This window comes from Dendrobates tinctorius, unplaced genomic scaffold, assembly GCF_039654945.1.
Source record: "Dendrobates tinctorius isolate UK_male_01 unplaced genomic scaffold, ASM3965494v1 ptg000012l, whole genome shotgun sequence".
Taxonomy (NCBI): Eukaryota; Metazoa; Chordata; class Amphibia; order Anura; family Dendrobatidae; genus Dendrobates; species Dendrobates tinctorius.
The window spans coordinates 13,214,630-13,237,355 of NW_027361680.1; the positions used below are offsets into that span (position 1 = coordinate 13,214,630).

General features: G+C 41.7%; 1 protein-coding gene across 3 annotated transcripts in view; it reads left to right on the forward strand.

The window, feature by feature from the left end:
• FIRRM (FIGNL1 interacting regulator of recombination and mitosis) overlaps positions 1 to 22,726 on the forward strand; it is a 737,920-nt gene that overhangs the window by 442,265 nt on the left and 272,929 nt on the right. For 2 of the 3 annotated variants that reach the window (XM_073557998.1, XM_073557999.1), the window contains exons 14-15: positions 14,232 to 14,314; positions 14,422 to 14,473. The exons of the other annotated variant lie outside the window; for it this stretch is intronic. In XM_073557998.1, coding sequence (XP_073414099.1) covers positions 14,232 to 14,314; positions 14,422 to 14,473 — 135 coding nt within the window. The remainder of the gene's footprint in view (positions 1 to 14,231; positions 14,315 to 14,421; positions 14,474 to 22,726) is intronic. 3 annotated transcript variants of the gene reach the window in all.

The window sequence follows — 22,726 nt, forward strand, 5'->3', positions numbered from 1 at the left end:
CAGACTGAGTCCACACAAGTTCCTGTAGCTTCCAGAAACACACTCACACTGTGGCAATCACCAATCTCAATTACATAGGGCCTAACCCCTCCCACCAGTGAGGTAGACATCACATGGGATGATCACGTGACCCTGACATCATCGCAGGTCCCGTCTTTAAGGAAAAACCCTGCCAAACATTAATCTGCTAGGAGAAACATATCTTCCATCCAGTAAAACACCCTTTACTGTACCACAATACATACTACATATATACTACATTCATACAACATACATACATACATACTACATATATACTACATTCATACAACATACATACATACTACATACATACTACATATATACTACATTCATACAACATACATACTACATACATACTACATACATATACTACATTCATACAGCATACATACTTACTACATACATACAACATGCTACAGGCATACAACATACATACTACATACAATACATTCATACAATACATACATACTACATATATACTACATTCATACAACATACATACATTGTACATACTACATACATACAACATGGTACATACAACATACATTCAACATACATACTACATACAATACATACATACTACATATATACTACATTCATACAACGTACATACATAGTACATACAACATGCTACAGACATACAACATACATACTACATACATACAATATACATACTACATACAATACATTCATACAATAGATATATACTACATTCATACAACATACATAGTACATACTCCATACATACAACATGCTACAGACATACAACATACATACTACATACAATACATTCCAACATTCATACAATACATACATATAGACATACAGTACATATAACATAGAGTATGTACTCACCATCACTTGTCACTTTGATCCCCGAAGCCAGTGTCATCTATGAAAAAAATTAGAAAAAATCAAACAAGCAATATACTCCCTGATCCGCAGAAATCCATGAGTGTCCCACGACGATGTGCTGCACTGCATCACTGAGAGGTTACTATGGTTCACTGGTCTCACTTTATGGCAAAAGCTGCGTGGGAACTTTCTCACACAGCAATGCCAAAAGTGAGACTAGGGACTATTTTTTTACAGTGGCGGAGGAATACAGTGCGGAAGGATACCTACCTCCCGTCATTGTATTCCTGGAGCCCCCTAGAGAGCGGTCGCATCAGCTGATGCTGCTGTTCTCCGCGGGAGATCGGCGTGGGACACTCGTGGATTTCTGCGGATCAGGGAGTATATCGGTTGTTATTTTCATATTTTTTCACAGATGACACTGGCTTCGGGGATCAAAGTGACAAGTGATGGTGAGTATGTACTCTATGTTGTATATACTGTGTCTATATGTATGTATTGTATGAATGTATTGTATGTAGTATGTATGTTGTATGTCTGTAGCATGTTGTATGTATGTAGTATGTATGTATGTATGTATGTTGTATGAATGAATGTAGTATATATGTAGTATGCATGTATGTTGTATGAATGTAGTATATATGAAGTATGTATGCAGTATGTCAATTCAATTCAAAGAAGCTTTATTGGCAGGACTAAATACACAATAGTTTTGCCAAAGCAAGTGTACAAAAGGGAGTGTTGGGTAGTGGCTGTAGGAAAGGTGGATGGGGGCAGATCCAGGATGGGGCTATATAAGTCCATGGCATAGGGAAGGTGAATGGGGGGCATGGGGCAGATCCAGGGTGGGGGCCATAGAAGTCCATGGCATACATAGTATGTATGTAGTATGTATGTATGTATGTATGTATGTTGTATGAATTTTGTATATATGTAGTATGTATGTTGTATGAATTTTGTATATATGTAGTATGTATGTATGTTGTATGAATTTTGTATATATGTAGTATGTATGTAGTATGTATATATGCTGTTTGAATGTAGTATATATAAAGTATGTATGTAATATGTATGTTGTATGAATGTTGTATATATGTAGTATGTATGTAGTATGTTGTATGAATGTAGTATGTATGTAGTATGTATGTATGCTGTATGAATGTAGTATATATGAAGTATGTATGTAGTATGTATGTTGTATGAATGTAGTATATATGTAGTATGTATGTTGTATGAATGTAGTATATATGTAGTATTTATGCTGTATGAATGTAGTATGTATGTAGTATGTATGTAGTATGTATGTATGTTGTATGAATGTAGTATATATGTAGTATGTATGTAGTATGTATGTATGTTGTATGAATGTAGTATATATGAAGTATGTATGTTGTATGAATGTAGTATATATGTAGTATGCATGTATGTTGTATGAATGTAGTATATATGAAGTATGTATGCAGTATGTCAATTCAATTCAAAGAAGCTTTATTGGCAGGACTAAATACACAATAGTTTTGCCAAAGCAAGTGTACAAAAGGGAGTGTTGGGTAGGGGCTGTAGGAAAGGTGGATGGGGGCAGATCCAGGATGGGGCTATATAAGTCCATGGCATAGGGAAGGTGAATGGGGGGCATGGGGCAGATCCAGGGTGGGGGCCATAGAAGTCCATGGCATACATAGTATGTATGTAGTATGTATGTATGTATGTTGTATGAATTTTGTATATATGTAGTATGTATGTTGTATGAATTTTGTATATATGTAGTATGTATGTTGTATGAATTTTGTATATATGTAGTATGTATGTAGTATGTATATATGCTGTTTGAATGTAGTATATATAAAGTATGTATGTAATATGTATGTTGTATGAATGTTGTATATATGTAGTATGTATGTAGTATGTTGTATGAATGTAGTATGTATGTAGTATGTATGTATGCTGTATGAATCTAGTATATATGAAGTATGTATGTAGTATGTATGTATGTTGTATGAATGTAGTATATATGTAGTATTTATGCTGTATGAATGTAGTATGTATGTAGTATGTATCTTGTATGAATGTAGTATATATGTAGTATGTATGTATGTTGTATGAATGTAGTATATATGAAGTATGTATGTTGTATGAATGTAGTATATATGTAGTATGCATGTATGTTGTATGAATGTAGTATATATGAAGTATGTATGCAGTATGTCAATTCAATTCAAAGAAGCTTTATTGGCAGGACTAAATACACAATAGTTTTGCCAAAGCAAGTGTACAAAAGGGAGTGTTGGGTAGGGGCTGTAGGAAAGGTGGATGGGGGCAGATCCAGGATGGGGCTATATAAGTCCATGGCATAGGGAAGGTGAATGGGGGGCATGGGGCAGATCCAGGGTGGGGGCCATAGAAGTCCTTGGCATACATAGTATGTATGTAGTATGTATGTATGTATGTATGTTGTATGAATTTTGTATATATGTAGTATGTATGTTGTATGAATTTTGTATATATTTAGTATGTATGTATGTTGTATGAATTTTGTATATATGTAGTATGTATGTAGTATGTATATATGCTGTTTGAATGTAGTATATATAAAGTATGTATGTAATATGTATGTTGTATGAATGTTGTATATATGTAGTATGTATGTAGTATGTATGTATGCTGTATGAATGTAGTATATATGAAGTATGTATGTAGTATGTATGTTGTATGAATGTAGTATATATCTAGTATGTATGTTGTATGAATGTAGTATATATGTAGTATTTATGCTGTATGAATGTAGTATGTATGTAGTATGTATGTTGTATGAATGTAGTATATATGTAGTATGTATGTATGTTGTATGAATGTAGTATATATGAAGTATGTATGTTGTATGAATGTAGTATATATGTAGTATGCATGTATGTTGTATGAATGTAGTATATATGAAGTATGTATGCAGTATGTCAATTCAATTCAAAGAAGCTTTATTGGCAGGACTAAATACACAATAGTTTTGCCAAAGCAAGTGTACAAAAGGGAGTGTTGGGTAGGGGCTGTAGGAAAGGTGGATGGGGGCAGATCCAGGATGGGGCTATATAAGTCCATGGCATAGGGAAGGTGAATGGGGGGCATGGGGCAGATCCAGGGTGGGGGCCATAGAAGTCCATGGCATACATAGTATGTATGTAGTATGTATGTATGTATGTATGTATGTTGTATGAATTTTGTATATATGTAGTATGTATGTTGTATGAATTTTGTATATATGTAGTATGTATGTTGTATGAATTTTGTATATATGTAGTATGTATGTATGTTGTATGAATTTTGTATATATGTAGTATGTATGTAGTATGTATATATGCTGTTTGAATGTAGTATATATAAAGTATGTATGTAATATGTATGTTGTATGAATGTTGTATATATGTAGTATGTATGTAGTATGTTCTATGAATGTAGTATGTATGTAGTATGTATGTATGCTGTATGAATGTAGTATATATGAAGTATGTATGTAGTATGTATGTATGTATGTTGTATGAATGTAGTATATATGTAGTATGTATGTTGTATGAATGTAGTATATATGTAGTATTTATGCTGTATGAATGTAGTATGTATGTAGTATGTATGTTGTATGAATGTAGTATATATGTAGTATGTATGTATTGTATGAATGTATTGTATGTAGTATGTATGTTGTATGCCTGTAGCATGTTGTATGTATGTAGTAAGTATGTATGCTGTATGAATGTAGTATATGTATGTTGTATGAATGTAGTATATATGTAGTATGTATGTAGTATGTATGTAGTATGTATGTTGTATGTAGTATGTATGTATGTTGTATGAATGTAGTATATATGTAGTATGAATGTAGTATATATGTAGTATTTATGCTGTATGAATGTAGTATGTATGTAGTTTGTATGTTGTATGAATGTAGTATATATGAAGTATGTATGTTGTATGAATGTAGTATATATGTAGTATGTATGCTGTATGAATGTAGTATGTATGTATGTTGTATGAATGTAGTATATATGTAGTATGTATGTATATTGTATGAATGTAGAATGTATGTAGTATGTATGTTGTATGAATGTAGTATGTATGTATGTTGTATGAAAAATGACAAAAATCTTGGCACTCAATATGTGACCCCTTCCACACAGGGCAGCCAGACCACAGACCAGGGCTTCACCAGCGCAATTCAATTCTAGAGGTTGTATACCCTACTACTGTCCCATCATTGGCTAATGTGTCAATCACTGTCATTGTAGCAGGCATAGCCCGATGGGACTTGTAGTCCCATCGGACGATGCCTGCACAGACACAAAGACCCCCGGCTGGCCCGTACAGACCCCCGGCTGGCCCGTACAGACCCCCCGGCTGGCCTGTACAGACCCCCGGCGGGCCCGTACAGACCCCCGACAGCCGGCACAGACCCCCGGCAGGCCCGTACAGACCCCCCCGGCAAGCCCACACAGACACGCACAGTGTCCGCCCACGCACCGCCCACACTCTTCCCCCCTCCCGAACAGGATGTGCAAGTACAGAAAGGGGTTTTTCTAATTCCGATATTTCTGTCCCATTGATTGAATGGGACTTCCGGTATCGGAATCGGCGATACCCGATACTTTTTGGGTATCAGCCAATCCAATCCGATATTTCTCAATATCGGACGGTATCACTCAACACTAGTCACCAACAAAATGGCTCCGCTCTGTGATCCTAAATGTCGTTCTCTCTTATCCTTTCGTAAACACCCAGAAGGGGAGGAGAGGAGTGACATCACACACGTGAGCAGATTCAGCCCATATTTACTGCAGTACAGTAATGTGAGCCAGTTGTACACTGTTTGTGTCAGATTTCAGCAGCTGCTCCCCCTAGTGTTTAAAAGTGGAAATACCAAACTTTAAAAATTATTTTTAATATTTTACTAAATTATAAGCAAATTTAATTCTTTACATTTTTTCAATTGCTGAAAAATAATTTTTGATGGCACCTTCCCTTTAAAGGCGGTTCATTTTAGTGTCTTATTGATACTTTTTTTTCAGGCCAACATGGTTAAAATCAGGTAGTGATACACACGTATTAATGCTGCAATACAATTGGTGTCCCTGGGGTCATATATACGCTGCTCAAAAAAATAAAGGGAACGCTTAAACAGAATATAACTCCAAGTAAATCAAACTTCTGTGAAATCAAACGGTCCACTTAGGAAGCAACACTGATTGACAATCAATTTCACATGCTGTTGTGTAAATGGAATAGACAACAGATGGAGATTATTGGCAATTATCAAGCCACACTCAATAAAGGAGTGTTTCTGCAGGTGGGGACCACAGACCACATCTCAGTACCAATGCTTTCTCACTGATGTTTTGGTCACGTTTGAATGGTGGTTGTGCCTTCACACTCGTGGTGGCATGAGACAGACTCTAAAAACCTCAAAAGTGGCTCAGGTATTGCAGCTCATTCAGGATGGCACATCAATGCGAGCTGTGGCAAGAAGGTTTGCTGTGTCTGTCAGCGTGTAGTGTCCAGAGGCTGGAGGCGCAACCAGGAGACAGGCCAGAACACCAGGAGACGTAGAGGGGGCCGCAGGAGGGCAACAACCCAGCATCAGGACAGCTACCTCCGCCTTTGTGCAAGGAGGAACAGGAGGAGCACTGCTAGAGCCCTGCAAAATGACCTCCAGCAGGCCACAAATGTGCATGTAAAAACATGCAAAACACAAGCCGCGGAGACACCATCACATGTTTCTCAACGCAAGCAATGACTAGCCAGGTATTCTACTAGGCATTGCTCCTACTTGCCAGTTTCCTACTCCACACTTATGAGGGGCAATACCCCGAAACAGCTGTCTGTGGATGGATACCATGTTTTAGTATAGGTGGTTTCCTTCATTGGAGACTGCCCTTCCCGTGGTTGTTCCTTCCCGGGGAAAGACCTGGCTAGTCATTGCTTGCGTTGAGAAACATGTGATGGTGTCTCCGCGGCTTGTGTTTTGCATGTTTTTACATATTTCCCATAAGGGATGGGGGCATTGCTCTAGAATCACTGCGTTGAGAAACATGTAATTGTGTCTCCGCAGTGTTGGATGTTGATCTCCATGAGTTCATTCATCCTCATTTTTCACAAATGTGCATGTGTCTGCACAAACGGTTAGAATCCAGCTCCATGAGGATGGTCTGAGGGCACGACGTCCACAGATGGGGGTTGTGCTCACAGGCGAACACCGTGCAGGACGCTTGGCATTTGCCACAGAACACCAGGATTGGCAAATTCGCCACTGGCACCCTGTGCTCTTCACAGATTAAAGCAGGTTCACACTGAGCACATGTAACAGATATGACAGAGTCTGGAGATGCCGTGGAGAGCGATCTGCTGCCTGCAACAACCTTCAGCATGACCGATTTGGCAGACGGTCAGTAATGGTGTGGGGTGGTATTTATTTGGAGGGCCGCACAGCCCTCCATGTGCTTGCAAGAGGTAGCCTGACTGCCATTAGGTACCGAGATGAGATGCTCAGACCCCTTGTGAGACCATATGCTGGTGCCGTTGGCCCTGAGTTCCTCCTAATGCAGGACAATGCCAGACCTCATGTGGCTGGAGTGTGTCAGCAGTTCCTGCAAGATGAAGGCATTGAAGCTATGGACTGGCCTGCCATTTCCCCAGACCTGAATCCGATTGAGCACATCTGGGACATCATGTCTCGCTCCATCCACCAACGTCACATTGCACATTGTTCAGGAGTTGGCGGATGCTTTAGTCCATGTCTGGGAAGAGATCCCTCAGGAGACCATCCGCCGCCTCATAATGAGCATGCCCAGGCATTGTACAGTAGGGAGGACACACAGGCAGATGGAGGCCACACACAATACTGAGCCTCATTTTGGCTTGTTTTAAGGACATTACACTTCACTTTAATTTTGTGTGTGACTCCAAATCCAGGCCTCCATTGGTTAATAAATTTGATTTCCATTGATGATTTTTGTGTGATTTTGTTGTCAGCACATTCAACTTTGTACAGAACAAAGTATTCAATGAGAATATTTCATTCATTCAGATCTAGGATGTGTTATTTGAGTGTTCCCTTTATTTTTTGAGCAGTGTAGTTTGTGCATATTTGTGAAAAAGAGCTTTGACTTTGTAGTACAAGTGTAGAAGATGGCAAGGATACCACAAATGAAAGCACTATGGAGCAAAACAGTGAGAGCATCTCCTTGGAAAATCCTAACACTGCTGCAGGGGCCAAAATTTGTCTGTGTCTTATAGAGTGCAATGTGTAGTCCAGACTAAGCCTGACATATCACACAGATCGTAATACACAGATGGTAATATATGTGCTGTAGGATTGAAGCTTTATATGTGGGTGAGGAGCTGCCAAAGGCTCTAACGCAGCGGTGAACATGGCCTAAATACAGTAGTATAAACCACTCTCATGAATAGAGCAAAATAAATAGAAACACAATAAAAATGGAAACCACACAAATAATGTAACAAAATAAAGTGCATCATTCAGGAGGTATTCAGCACACTCGGACTGGGTCACGGTTAGCAGTGGGGTACGACAGGGGTCAGTATTGGGCCCGCTTCTTTTTAATATATTAATGACCTTGTAGGGGGCATAGAGAGTAGAATTTCAATATTTGCAGATGACACTAAACTCTGCAGAGTAATCAATACAGAGGAGGACAATTTTATATTACAGGATTTATGTAAACTAGAAGCTTGGGCTGATAAATGGCAAATGAGCTTTAATGGAGTTAAATGTAAGGTCATGCACTTGGGTAGAACAAGCAAGATGTACAGTTGTGGCCAAAAGTATTGACACCCCTGCAATTCTGTCAGATAATACTCAGTTTCTTCCTGAAAATGATTGCAAAGACAAATTCTTTGGTATTATTATCTTCATTTAATTTGTCTTAAATGAAAAAACACAAAAAGAATTGTCCTAAAGCCAAATTGGATATAATTCCACACCAAACATAAAAAAGAGGGTGGACAAAAGTATTGGCACTGTTCGAAAAATCATGTGATGCTTCTCTAATTTGTGTAATTAACAGCACCTGTAACTTACCTGTGGCACCTAACAGATGTTGGCAATAACTAAATCACACTTGCAGCCAGTTGACATGGAATAAAGTTGACTCAACCTCTGTCCTGTGTCCTTGTGTGTACCACATTGAGCATGGAGAAAAGAAAGAAGACCAAAGAACTGTCTGAGGACTTGAGAAACCAAATTGTGAGGAAGCATGAGCAATCTCAAGGCTACAAGTCCATCTCCAAAGACCTGAATGTTCCTGTGTCTACCGTGCGCAGTGTCATCAAGAAGTTTAAAGCCCATGGCACTGTGGCTAACCTCCCTAGATGTGGACAGAAAAGAAAAATTGACAAAAGATTTCAACGCAAGATTGTGCGGATGTTGGATAAAGAACCTCGACTAACATCCAAACAAGTTCAAGCTGCCCTGCAGTCCGAGGGTACAACAGTGTCAACCCGTACTATCCGTCGGTGTCTGAATGAAAAGGGACTGTATGGTAGGAGACCCAGGAAGACCACACTCCTTACCCCGAGACATAAAAAAGCCAGGCTGGAGTTTGCCAAAACTTACCTGAAAAAGCCTAAAATGTTTTGGAAGAATGTTCTCTGGTCAGATGAGACAAAAGTAGAGCTTTTTGGGAAAAGGCATCAACATTCTAAAGACATACTGATAGGGAATTTAGATTGTGAGCCCCATCAGGGACAGTGATGATAATTTGTGCAAACTGTAAAGCGCTGCGGAATATGTTAGCGCTATATAAAAATAAAGATTATTATTATAAAAATAAAGATTATTATAGAGTTTACAGGAGAAAAAAAGAGGCTTTCAAAGAAAAGAACACGGTCCCTACAGTCAAACATGGCGGAGGTTCCCTGATGTTTTGGGGTTGCTTTGCTGCCTCTGGCACTGGACTGCTTGACCGTGTGCATGGCATTTATGAAGTCTGAAGACTACCAACAAATTTTGCAGCATAATGTAGGGCCCAGTGTGAGAAAGCTGGGTCTCCCTCAGAGGTCATGGGTCTTCCAGCAGGACAATGACCCAAAACAAACAAAAAGCACTAGAAAATGGTTTGAGAGAAAGCACTGGAGACTTCTAAGGTGGCCAGCAATGAGTCCAGACCTGAATCCCATAGAACACCTGTGGAGAGATCTAAAAATGGCAGTTTGGAGAAGGCACCCTTCAAATATCAGGGACCTGGAGCAGTTTGCCAAAGAAGAATGGTCTAAAATTCCAGCAGAGCATTGTAAGAAACTCATTGATGGTTACCGAAAGCGGTTGGTCGCAGTTATTTTGGCTAAAGGTTGTGCAACCAAGTATTAGGCTGAGAGTGCCAATTCTTTTGTCTGGCCCATTTTTGGAGTTTTGTGTGAAATGATCAATGTTTTGCTTTTTGCTTCATTCTCTTTTGTGTTTTTTCATTTAAGACAAATTAAATGAAGATAATACCAAAGAATTTGTGATTGCAATCATTTTTAGAAAGAAACGGAGTATTATCTGACAGAATTGCAGGGGTGTCAATACTTATGGCCACAACTGTATAATTATGTGCTTAATCGTAAAACACTGGGCAAAACTCACTAAAAGACCTGGGTGCATGACAAACTCAAATTTAGTGGCCAGTGTCAGGCATCTGCTGCAAAGGCAAATAAAATAATGGGATGCGTTAACCCCTTTCTGACATCAGACGTACTATCCCGTCCATGGGACCCGGGCCCCTATGCCCATGGACGGGTTAGTACGTCTTGCGCGATCAGCTGCGCTCACGGGGGGAGCGCAGCTGATCGCGGCCGGGTGTCAGCTGATTATCACAGCTGACACCTGGCACTGTGTCACGGGCGGTCACGGACCGCCCCTGACACATTAACCCCTGGCACACTGCGATCAAATACAATCGCAGTGTACTGAGGGTTTAGGGAAGCATCGGGAGGGAGGGGGCTCCCTCCGTGCTTCCCTGCAGCACTGCTGTGGGGGTCTCCTTCCTTGTAGGTCCCCGGATCCATTATGGCGCCGGGGACCTTCGGGGGCCTGCAAGGGAGGCGTCTTCCTCATGCCTGCTGAGCGTAGGCATGAGGAAGTCTGCTGCAGTGCCTGTGACAGATCGCTGATCTGTCACAGCGATGTGTGATGTGACAGATCAGTGATCTAGCACATGACAGTAATGTCCCCCCAGGACACTGTAATAAAGTTAAAAAAAAAAGTGTAAAAATAATTGATAAAAAATCGCTAAATAAAAAAAAAAAATAATCCTTAATAAATTCAATTTTTGGAAATAAAAAGAAAAACAATAAAAGTACACATATTTGGTATCGTCGCGTCCGTAACAACCTGCCCTATAAAACTGTCCCACTAGTTAAACCCTTTAGCGAACCCCTTAAAAAATAAAAATAAATCATTGTTTTTTTGCACCACCGAACAAAAAGTGCAATAACGCGCGATCAAAAAGACGGATATAAATAAACATGGTACCTCTGAAAATGTCATCTTTTCCCGCAAAAAACGAGCCACCACACAGCATCATCAGCAAAAAAATAAAAAAGTTATAGCTCACAGAATAAAGCGATGCAAAAATAATTATTTTTTATATAAAATTGTTTTCATTGCAAAAAAGCACCAAAACATAAAAAAAGACAAATGAGGTATCGCTGTAACCATACTGACCCGAAGAATAAAACCGCCTTATCAATTTTACTGCACGCGGAATGGAGTAAGCGCACCCCCCAAAAGAAATTCTTGAAATGCTGGTTTTGTTCATTCTGCGTCCCATAAATCGGAATAAAAAGCGATCAAAAAATGTCACGCGCCCAAAAATGGTACCAATAAAAACGTCAACTCATCCTGCAAAAAATAATACCTCACATGACTCGGTGGGTCAAAATATGGAAAAATTATAGCTCTCAATATGTGGTGATGCAAAAACTATTTTTACAATAAAAAGCGTCTTTTAGCGTGCGACAGCTGCCAAACATAAAAACCCGCCATAAATGGTAAATCAAACCCCCCGTTACCAACCCCTTAGTTAGGGAAAAATAATAAAATTAAAAAAAAAATATTTATTTCCATTTTCCCATTAGGGCTAGGGCTGAGATTAGGGGTGTGTTGGGGTTAGGGTTGGAGTTAGAATTGGGGGATTTCCACTGTTTGGGCACATCAGGTGCTCTCCAAACGCAACATGGCGTCTGATCTCAATTCCAGCCAATTCTGCGTTGAAAAAGTCAAATGGTGCTCCTTCCCTTCCAAGCTCTGCCATGCGCCCAAACAGTGGTTTACCCCCACATATGGGGTATCAGCCTACTCAGGACAAATTGCAAAACAATTTTTGGGGTCCAATTTCTCCTGTTACCCTTGGGAAATAAAAGATTGGGGGCAAAAATATAATTTTTGCGGAAAAAATATTTTTTTATTTTCACGCCCAGGCGTTATAAGCTTCTATGAAGCACTGGGGGGTTCAAAGTGCTCATCACACATCTAGATAAGTTCCTTAGGGGGTCTAGTTTCCAAAATGGGGTCACTTGTGGGGGGTTTCCACTGTTTAGGTACATCAGGAGCTCTCCAAAGGCAACATGACACCAGCAGACCATTCCATCAAAGTCTGCATTCCAAAACGTCACTACTTCCCTTCCGAGCCCCGACTTGTGCCCATACAGTAATTTTCTCCCACATATGGGGTATCAGAGTACTCAGGACAAATTGGACATCAAATTTTGGGGTCCAATTTCTCCTGTTACCCTTGGGAAAATAAAAAAAAAATTGGGACTGAAAGATCATGTTTGTGGAAAAAATGATTTTATTTTCATGCCTGGGTGTTAAAAGCTTCTATGAAGCACTGGGGGGTTCAAAGTGCTCACCACACATCTAGATAAGTTCCTTGGGGGTCTATTATCCAAAATGGTGTCATTTGTGGGGGGTTTCCACTGTGTTGGTACATCAGGGACTTTCCAAACGCGACATGGTGTCCGATCTCAATTCCAGCCAAAAACGTCAAATGGCGCTGCTTACCTTCTGAGCTCTGCCATGCGCCCAAATAGTGTTTTACCCCCACATGTGGGGTATCAGCGTACTCAGGACAAATTGCACAATAACTTTTAGGGTCCTGTTACCCTTGGAAAAATAATAATTGAGGGTGAAAAGATCATTTTCGTGGAAAAAATATGATTTGTTAATTGTACCGCTGTACGTTATAAACTTCTGTGAAGCCCTTGTGGGTTCAAAATTATCACCACATATCTAGATAAGTTCCTTGGGGGGTCTAGTTTCCAAAATGGGGTCACTTGTAGGGGGTTTCCACTGTTTAGGTACATCAGGGACTCTCCAAACGTGACATGGCGTCCGATCTGAATTCCAGCCAATTTTGCATTGAAAAAGTCAAACGGCGCGCCTTCCATTCTGAGCTCTGCCATGCGCCGAAACAGTCGTTCCCCTCCACATATCAGGTATCAGCGTACTCAGGACAAATTGTACAATAACTTTTGCAGTCCAATTTCTCTTCTTACCCTTGGTAAAATAAAAAAAATTGAACCTGAAGTATTTTTTTTGTGAAAAAAAGTTAGATGTTCATTTTTTTTTAAATATTCAAAAAAATTCCTGTGACGCACCTAAAGGGTTAATAAACTTCTTGAATATGGTTTTGAGAACCTTGAGGGGTGCAGTTTTTAGAATGGTGTCACTTTTGGGTATTTTCTATCATATAGACCCCTCAAAGTGAACTCAAATGTGATGTGGTCCTAAAAATAAAATGGTGTTGTAAAAATGAGAAATCGCTGGTCAACTTTTAACCCTTATAACTTCCTAACAAAAAAAAATTTTGGTTCCAAAATTGTGCTGATGTAAAGTAAACATGTGGGAAATTTTAGTTATCAAGTTTTTTGTGTGCTGTATCTCTGTGATTTAAGGGCATGAAAAATTCAAAGTTGGAAAATTGCGAAATTTTCAAAATTTTCCCCAAATTTCCATTTTTCTCACAAATAAACGCAAGTTATTTGAATGAAATTTTACCACTAACATGAAGTACAATATGTCACGAGAAAACACTAGTTTCCTTACTATTGCGTTGATCCAGGGAGCTAGTCTGATTGCCGTATGTGGAGTCGGGAAGGAATTTTTTTCCCCAATGTGAAGCTTACTGTCTGCCACATGGGTTTTTTTGCCTTCCTCTGGATCAACATGTTAGGGCAAGTTAGGATAGGATATGGCTTGAACTAGATGGACTTAGTCTTTCTTCAACCTTAATATCTACAGTATGTTACTATTTTACCCTCCTTTAGAGATTACAGTGTGCCCTGATCTTACATTGATGTGGTTCTCATTTCAGGAGCGCTCTCTTCTTTGTGCTGTGCTTAGTGATAGGATGCTGGAGTCCCTTTTGGCCATTGACGTGTGGTGTTTCTTAGCACGGTAAGTTCAGTTATATCATGTATCACGTTTCTGTGGTAACGTTTTGTACGTTGCATTATTACTTTGTTTTTAAGGTTTATGAATCATATCCATTGTTATACTTTCAGATACGGAACTGCAGAACTTTGTGCTCACCATGTTCATATTATAGCCCTTTTGGTAAGCATTGGTCCTGTATTCCTCCCCTGTATTGCTGTATTGTCTTTCAGTACTTCTTAAACTGTTAGTTCTCCCCAGTGAAGTGCCCCTAGTTGTTTGCGAGGCCAAGATTTTTGTCCAAGTGATTCTAAATAGCTCAGTCCTATGTATGGTTGCCACAATCTCTGGTTTAGCTACATATTTGACTAACTTTATGCTTATTTTTTTATCTTACACAGAGTTCAGTAAACGAATAAAAACACAATTGTGCAGTATTTTTAATGTTGGCATTGCTTATGGTCATGCTTAGTCATCACCTGCTCTGGCTAGTAAAGCCATTGTATTACCTTGGTCTGTCACATCAGGCCTCAGTAGGAAAAGTAGGAGAAGCCCTGATCTAAACATCTGTATAGTGTACAGGAAAGTTTGTTTTTTTCACAAGCACATTATAGCCTCAATTCTTGAATGTGTTTATACTGTAAAACACCTTCAAGAGTCACAAAATGTTGCCATTTTTACACCAGCCATCTTCATGGTGTCAGAGCATGGACAGGATGGGGTGTGGATAAAGCCGTCTTATTCTTCAAAATGATCACCACTTTAGCCCATAACTAGAATAACTTTTCTGGCAATGGCACATACCAATTGTAAAGTGTGCAAAATTCATCCAAGTGTCGTAACTTTATTTTTCTTTTATGTGCTAACATGGCCATATGAGGTTTTCTTTTCTGACATTTTTTCTAGACGTTTAGTTTTTTTTACATCATCTATAGGTTAATTAGTTTTAATAGTTTCAGTAGCTAGTTTAACCCCTTTACCCCCAAGGGTGGTTTGCATGTTAATGACCTGGCCAATTTTTTCAGTTCTGACCGCTGTCCCTTTATGAGGTAATAACTCTGGAACTCTTCCATGGATCCTGGTGATTCTGAGACTGTTTTCTCGTGACATATTGTACTTCATGAAGCCCCCTATATTTCCGATAACAGATGGCTTACCTGAGTGAGGGCTTGCTTTTTTAGTGGATTGAGTTGAAGCTTTTATTGGGAACATTTTGCCTAATGTCTGGGATCACATTTATTCTGCCCTCTACGCTGAGCACTAACTTTGGGGTTTCCGTTTAAATCTCCAAGTGACGTGATTCAGATGAAACCTCTGAGGGATCCATTCACCATAGTGAGGCAGCAGAGTTACTGTGGACAATGTGTGGCCTGTGTTCAACAGTGTCTTTCTTTTCACAAGTGCACAAAACTGTGTGCCTCCACCTGCCTCACTATAGGGAATCTTCCGCCAGAAGTTGAGTCTGAATCACGTATTTCCAAGACTTACATGGAACCCCAGTGCAAGCGCTCATCGCAGGATAAATGTACCCCGAGCCTTACTGTGATCCTTTGGGAGGCAGAATGGAAAAAATCAACAGCATGTGAAGAATTGGTTTTATTTATTTTTCCCCTTCTCCCATGACAGCACTTCCTGAGAGAGAGGGTATCCGCCCACCAGAACAGGAAACCTACTGAATAAAAAGGCGGTACATCTCCTCCGCATCAGTTCGGTTTCCTGTCCTCATGGGAGCTTACAGAAGCAAGCGGTACACTTACCCAGGAGGGTGTCAAGGAGTTCAGGATACCATGCACGGGTTTGGTAACGTCGGCCAGGAGGAGATCTGTTGAGCAAATGTCCCCTGCCCGCACGGGTCCCTGGTCTGCGCCCTGAGGATGCGGTGCATCCCAGCGATGTGCGCCGGGGCCCGCTTCCGGGTCTGCGCATAGCTGGACAGTGCTGGGAGAACTGGCGTGGCCTGAGGCTGAGCGCGCCGGAGAGCTGGCCGCCCGGGTCTGCGTATGCTCAAGATGCAGGAAAAGGTCCAGCGCGTCTCGATGACGGGGATGTCTCATCCGGGACTGAGCACGTGCGGTACGCAGTAGAGGATCCTGCGCCTCTTGCTGGCGTAGTGTGCCGTTGACGTCAGTGTCCATCCGGACTGCGCATGCGCAGGATCGGGGGGATTCCCTGCACACAGCGCACCGGATTCAGACGGAGGAGGCGGGGCCACCCAATATTTAAAGGGGTCTGCCCAAGAAGATGACGGCATTTCCTATAGCTTCCAAACATGGAGGAGCAGCAGCAGCCACAGCAGGACCGTCGCCTGATGGCACCGCAGCAGCGGCCGCCAACATCTTCTCCACTGCAAGTGCCGCAGGAGCCCCCCCATCGCCATCAGCAACATAGCGGGTGCAATAGCAGTCATACAGGCAGAACCAGCCTGAGAAACAAGGCAGGTCACGAGCCCACTGCCACGGAGAGGTGTTCTTCAGAACCGGCTCAGCCTCCATCTCCGGTACCGTAGACTGATTAGCAGGATGGTGAGTGATCTACGTGAATGTACATTATACTAAAACAGCACCTCTCTTTTCTCTGTTTCCTTGATAGGGAAGACCCCTGAAACACATTTCCAAACAAAAAAAATATGGAATGTCCTCTGTGCAAGGGAGATCTACCTAACTCTTATCATAAGAGCCTCTCCTTGGGGTGCATTGCATACAGGAGACAATCTCAGAGGAGACTCCTGGATTTGCTATGGATCTTAAATCTATCATCAAATCAGAGGTCCAGTAGTCCTTAAGGGACCTGATGGGGAAAAAAAGGGCAGGGTATACCAGAACCACAGTATTCAGAGTCTGAGGGAACAGTACAGCATGGGGAAAGCTCAAACCTGGAGTCATCCTCCTCTTCCTCCTCTGATGAGGATACTGGGGGCAGGCCCTGCATCCCAGCAGAGGATTCTTACAAGCTAGTTAGAGCCATAAGGTCCACTATGGGCATCTCAGATCCTAAGTCGACAGTCAGTTGAGGACTTAATGTTTGGAGGCTTAGGTGAAAGGAAGAGCCGTTCCTTTCCGGTCAATGAAAACATTAAAATTCTCATCAACAATGAATGGAAGAAGCCAGAAAGGAAAAGGCCACTACAGTCTTCTTCAAAAAGAAGATACCCTTTTGAAGAGGAGGAGGCAGGCATATGGGAAAAGACCCCCAAGATTGATGTCGTGGTAGCTAAATCTGTTAAGAAATCCACCTTGGCCTTTGGAAATCTAGGGACTCTAAAAGATCCTTTAGACAGAAAGGCTGAGACCTTCCTGAAACAAGCATGGGAGTCTTCAGCTGGTTCACTAAAACCTGCAATAGCAGCAACCTGAACGTTGAGATCGTTGATAGTATGGCTACAGCAGCTAGACGACTGTCTAAAAGACAATACCCCAAGGGATGAGATTATGGCTGATCTTCCTCTGTTGCAGGGGGCAGCTTCCTTTCTGGCTGATGCCTCAGCGGACTCAGGTTAGCGGCAAGATAAGAAAATCTCTCTAATGTTGCCTCTATGGCTCAAAAGCTGGCCGGGGGATGCTCAATCAAAAACTAGCCTATGCTGTATTCCATGTGAGGGCAAATTTCTTTTTGGGCAAGCTTTGGCCGATATTCTTGATAAGGCAGCAGACAAGAAGAAGGGGTTCCGTGCTGCATCACATCCACAGTTTGAGTTCATTTCGGAGGAGAAGACATAGCAGGAGTAGACCACCCAGAGAACAGATGACTGGATAGATAAGAAGCCAAAGAACAAAGGTTTCATGGTTGGGGGTTCCTCATCAAGGAACTGACAATACTCCAAGTGATGGGCCGTCCCAGGTGGGAGGAAGGCTGTCCCACTTCCGAACTGCCTGGGAGAAGATCTCGGCTAATTCCTGGGTCCTCAATATAATAAAATTAGGACTGAAGCTAGAGTTTGCATCTGTCCGCAGGCCCAGCTTCTGGATCTTATCCCCCAGATCCAGGAGGGAACAACAGGCCCTGGAAGCAGAGGTGCTAACCTTGCTTCAAAAAAGAGTGCTAGTAGAGGTGCCTGTTCAGTAGCAGGGGAGGAGATTTTTTTTATTCTCCCCTGTTTCTGATAAAGAAACCAGACCTATCATATATACATACAGGACTATCATCAATCTGAGAGGCCTCAACAGGTTCCTAGTTTACAAGACCATTCAAGATGGAGTCCATAAAAGCTGCAATCAAGATCCTATTCCCGGGCTGTTATATGAGTGTTTTAGACCTAAAAGACGCATATTATCATGTCACCATCGACCGAGAAGACCAGCAATTCCTAAGTAGCGGTAGCGGTGTATGTAGGACAGCTCAGAAATTCAGTACAGAGCGCTACCTTTTGGTCTGTCCATGGCCCCAAGGATCTTCACCAAGATTATTCTGAAGGTGACACTTGTGGGAAAAGAATGTATTGGTAGTACCATATTTGGATGATTTCTTGGTGGTCGGCCCGACGGAACACGAATGCAGAGCTCAGCTAAATTTCATCCAAAACGTTGTGTCAAATCTTGGTTGGTTGATAAATATGGAAAAATCTCGAGGCTGCAGCCCCAGAAGGTTCAATCCTTCTTGGGGCTTATTATAGACTTAGAGAAATCGATCTGTCTCCTACCAAAGGAGAAGGATAATATCATAGCCCTATTGTCGTCAGTCCTGTCCAACCCGATCATGTCCCTGAGGAAGGCCATGTCTCTTCTAGGATCATTGACATCATGCATTCCAGCAGTGCAGTGGGCACAATGTCATTCCAGGGTGTTGCAGCAGGATATCCTAGAGGGGGAAAAGAGGCTGTCTGGTCATCTAGAGAGGAAGATTATGCTTTCCCAGGAAGCAGTAGACTCCATGCCCTGCTGGCTAGATCCAAAGAATCTATCGCGTGGCATCCCATGGTCTCTCCAAATATCAGATGTGAGAGTGACGTACGCAAGTGCGGAGGGATGAGGGGCGCATCTCAGAGACAATTTGACACAAGGGATCTTGTCAGGAACAGAAGCAAACAGCTACTCAAATTACAGAGAACTGCTAGCAATAAAATAACGCAGTAATAGTTACTTCCCGGTTTAGAAGGGAGCCACGTTCAAATATTATTTGACAATCGAACTTCTGTAGCCTATATAAATCACCAAGGGGGCACAAGATCCCGACCCCTATTGCAGCTGGCTCAGGAGATTCTACAGGTGATGGAGGAGCATGAGCAAAAGATATTGGCCCTACACATAAAAGGGAAGGAGAACGAGGAAGCAGACTTCCTCAGCCTGACAAACTGAGGCAGGGGGAATGGGAGCTAGATCAATCAATCTTTCAGCAGATTGTGAATCTTTGGGGGAAGCCAGAGATAGATCCATTTGACAAAAAAAAAGAACAGGAAAACAAGAAGATTTTGTTGCCTGAGCCCAAGAGAAAAGCCATACGCAGTAGATGCACTACAGATTCCTTGGGATTTCCGACTAACCTATGCATTTCCCCCATTAATGTTGATCCCAACAGTGCTAAGGAAGATTTGGGAGGAGACGGCAGATGTCATTCTTCATTGCTCCCTTCTGGTATCTGCCTTAGGGACCCTTTACAACTATAAACTGACAGCAAATAAGTGGGTGGTCAGGTTCATTAAAGCATGACAGAGGTCTAGACCGGTGCTAGCCCCAAAAATGCTTCCGTGGGATTTGAACTTGGTCCTGGAAGCCTTAACGAAATCACCTTTTGACCCATACATGAGGTACCAGACAAAATACTAGTACTAAAGACTGTAATTCTAGTAGCCCTAACATCAGCACGTAGGGTTAGTCATTTGCAGGCCCTATCTATTAATCATCCATTCATGCAGGTGTTGGAGGATAGGGTGGTGTTGAGACCTGATCCAGCGTATCTCCTTAAGGTGGCCTCCAAATTTTTCATAGGAGTCAGAAGGTAGTTCTTCCCTCCTTCAGTGACCCAAAGACTGCAGCAGAACACAGGATTCACACATTAGACGTCAGGAGGGCCCTGATACAGTACCTAGACAAAACTAGGCAATGTACAAAGGATGAGACCTTGTTTGTATCATATCGGGGAATCAGGAAAGGGTGTAGTGTTACAATGGGGACTATAGCTAGATGTATAAGGGACTCCATTAGCTTAGTCTACACCTCTAGCAGTAGACCGGTTCCTGGAAATCTGAGAGCACATTCCACCAGGGATGTGGCAACCTCTTGGGCTTAGAGAGCGGAGGTGTCCATCGAAGAAATATGTAAGGCGGCCACATAGTCTTCCCCTTCTACCTTCTATAGATGCTATCGCCTCAAACTGTCCTCCTCTGTTGACCTGTACTTCAGGAGGAAGGTGTTACAAGCGGTGATCCCTCCATAGGGTGCTTAATCTATATAAATCACTCAGGTGGTGCTGTCATGGGAGAAGGGGAATAATCTAAGTTACTTACTGTTAACGGGATTTTACACAGCCCATGACAGCACTCTTATATTCCCTCCCCCCGCTTTGTTACTTGTGGTGTGCACTATTAAGGGTGTTAAGAAAATGTATTTGGTGATGGTTATGCTACTAACTGTCTGGAGGTCCTCTCGTGCTCTGAAACCAAACTGATGCGGAGAAGAGGAACTGCCTTTTTATTCAGTAGGTTTCCTGTCCTGGTGGGCGGATACCCTCTCTCTCAGGTGGTGCTGTCATGGACTCTGTAAAATACCATTAACAGTAAGTAACTTAGATTTTTTTATGCCATTCCTCGTGTGGTATAAATGATTAGTTAACATAGTATTTAAGGTTGAAGGGAGACTTTAAGTCCATCTAGTTCAACCTATGGCCTAACATGTTGATGCAGAGGAAGGAAAAAAATACCATGTGGCAAACACTAAGCTCCACACTGGGGAAAAAAATCCTTCCTGACTCCATGTACGACAATCAGACTAGTTACCTGGATCAACGCCCTATCAAGGAATCTAGTGTATATACCCTGTAACATTATACTTTTCAGGAAAGACATCCAGTCCCTTCTTAAATTTTAGTAATGAATCACTCATTAGAACATGATACGGCATAGAATTCTATAGTCTCACTGCTCTTACAGTAAAAAATCTGCGTCTGTGATTATGATTAAACCTTCTTTCCTCCAGTCGTAGAGGATGCCCCTTTGTCCTCGTCACAGGTCTAAGAGTAAAAAGATTAGAAAGGTCTTTGTACTGTCCCCTCATATATTTATACATTTTAATAAGATCACCCCTAAGCCTTCATTTTTCCAAACTATATAACCCCAAGTGTAATAACCTGTCTAGGTATTGCAGACCCCCCAGTGCGCTAATAACCTTGGTCGCTCTTCTCTGCACCTGCTCCAGTTCAGCTGTCTTTGTTATACACCGCAGACCAGAACTGCACACAGTATTCTAAGTGTGGTCTCGCTAGTAACTTATATAGAGGTAAAATTATGTTCTCCTCATGGGCATGTATGCCTTTTTTAATGCATCGCATTATTTTATTTGCCTTTGCAGCAGCTGCCTGACACTGGCCACTAAATGTGAGTTTGTCGTCCACCCATACACCCAGGTCTTTTTCAGTGACAGTTTTGCCCAGTGTTTTACAATTAAGCACATAATTATACATCTTGTTTGTTCTACCCAAGTGCATGACCTTACATTTATCCCCATTAAAGCTCATTTGCCATTTATCAGCCCAAGCTTCTAGTTTACATAAATCCTCCTGTAATATAAAATTGTCCTCCTCTGTTTTGATTACCCTAAATATGTTAAAAAGAAGCGGGCCAAACACAGCGGGACCCCTGCGGTACCCCACTGCTAGCCGCGACCCAATCCGAGTGTGCTACATTAATGACCACCCTTTGTTTCCTATCCCTGAGCCAGCTCTTAACCCAAGTACACATATTTTCCCCTATCTCCATTGTTCTGATTTTATGTATCAATCTTGTGTGGCACCGTATCAAAATCTTTTGATAAGTCCATATACACCACGTCCACTGCGTTCCCTTGGTCCAGTCCGGAACTAACCTCTTCATAGATGCTCATCAGATTAGTTTGACAGGAACGGTCCCATGTTGATATTGGGTCATGAGGTGACCTTTTTCTTCCTATCATTGCGATTACAGCGATACCAGATTTAGGGTTCTTTCACACGTCAGTGTCTCCAGAACATGTGGTGACAGTTTTCACCCATACCTGAGACACGTACACATGTAGACCCATTCAAGTGAATGGTTCTGTGCACATGTCAGTGTGTTTCCACCGACCATGGGCAAAACATGCTAACAGGTCCGTTTTTTAATGTCAGCACGTTCCGCAAAACTTCCCGCACACGTGCACTCGGATAGCACACAAGGATATCATCAGTGTGACACTCATCGACGCTGGGGAAGATTTACAGTAAGCATTGTTCCGGGTGCTGAACACAGCTCTCATCATTTGCTTTGATTGC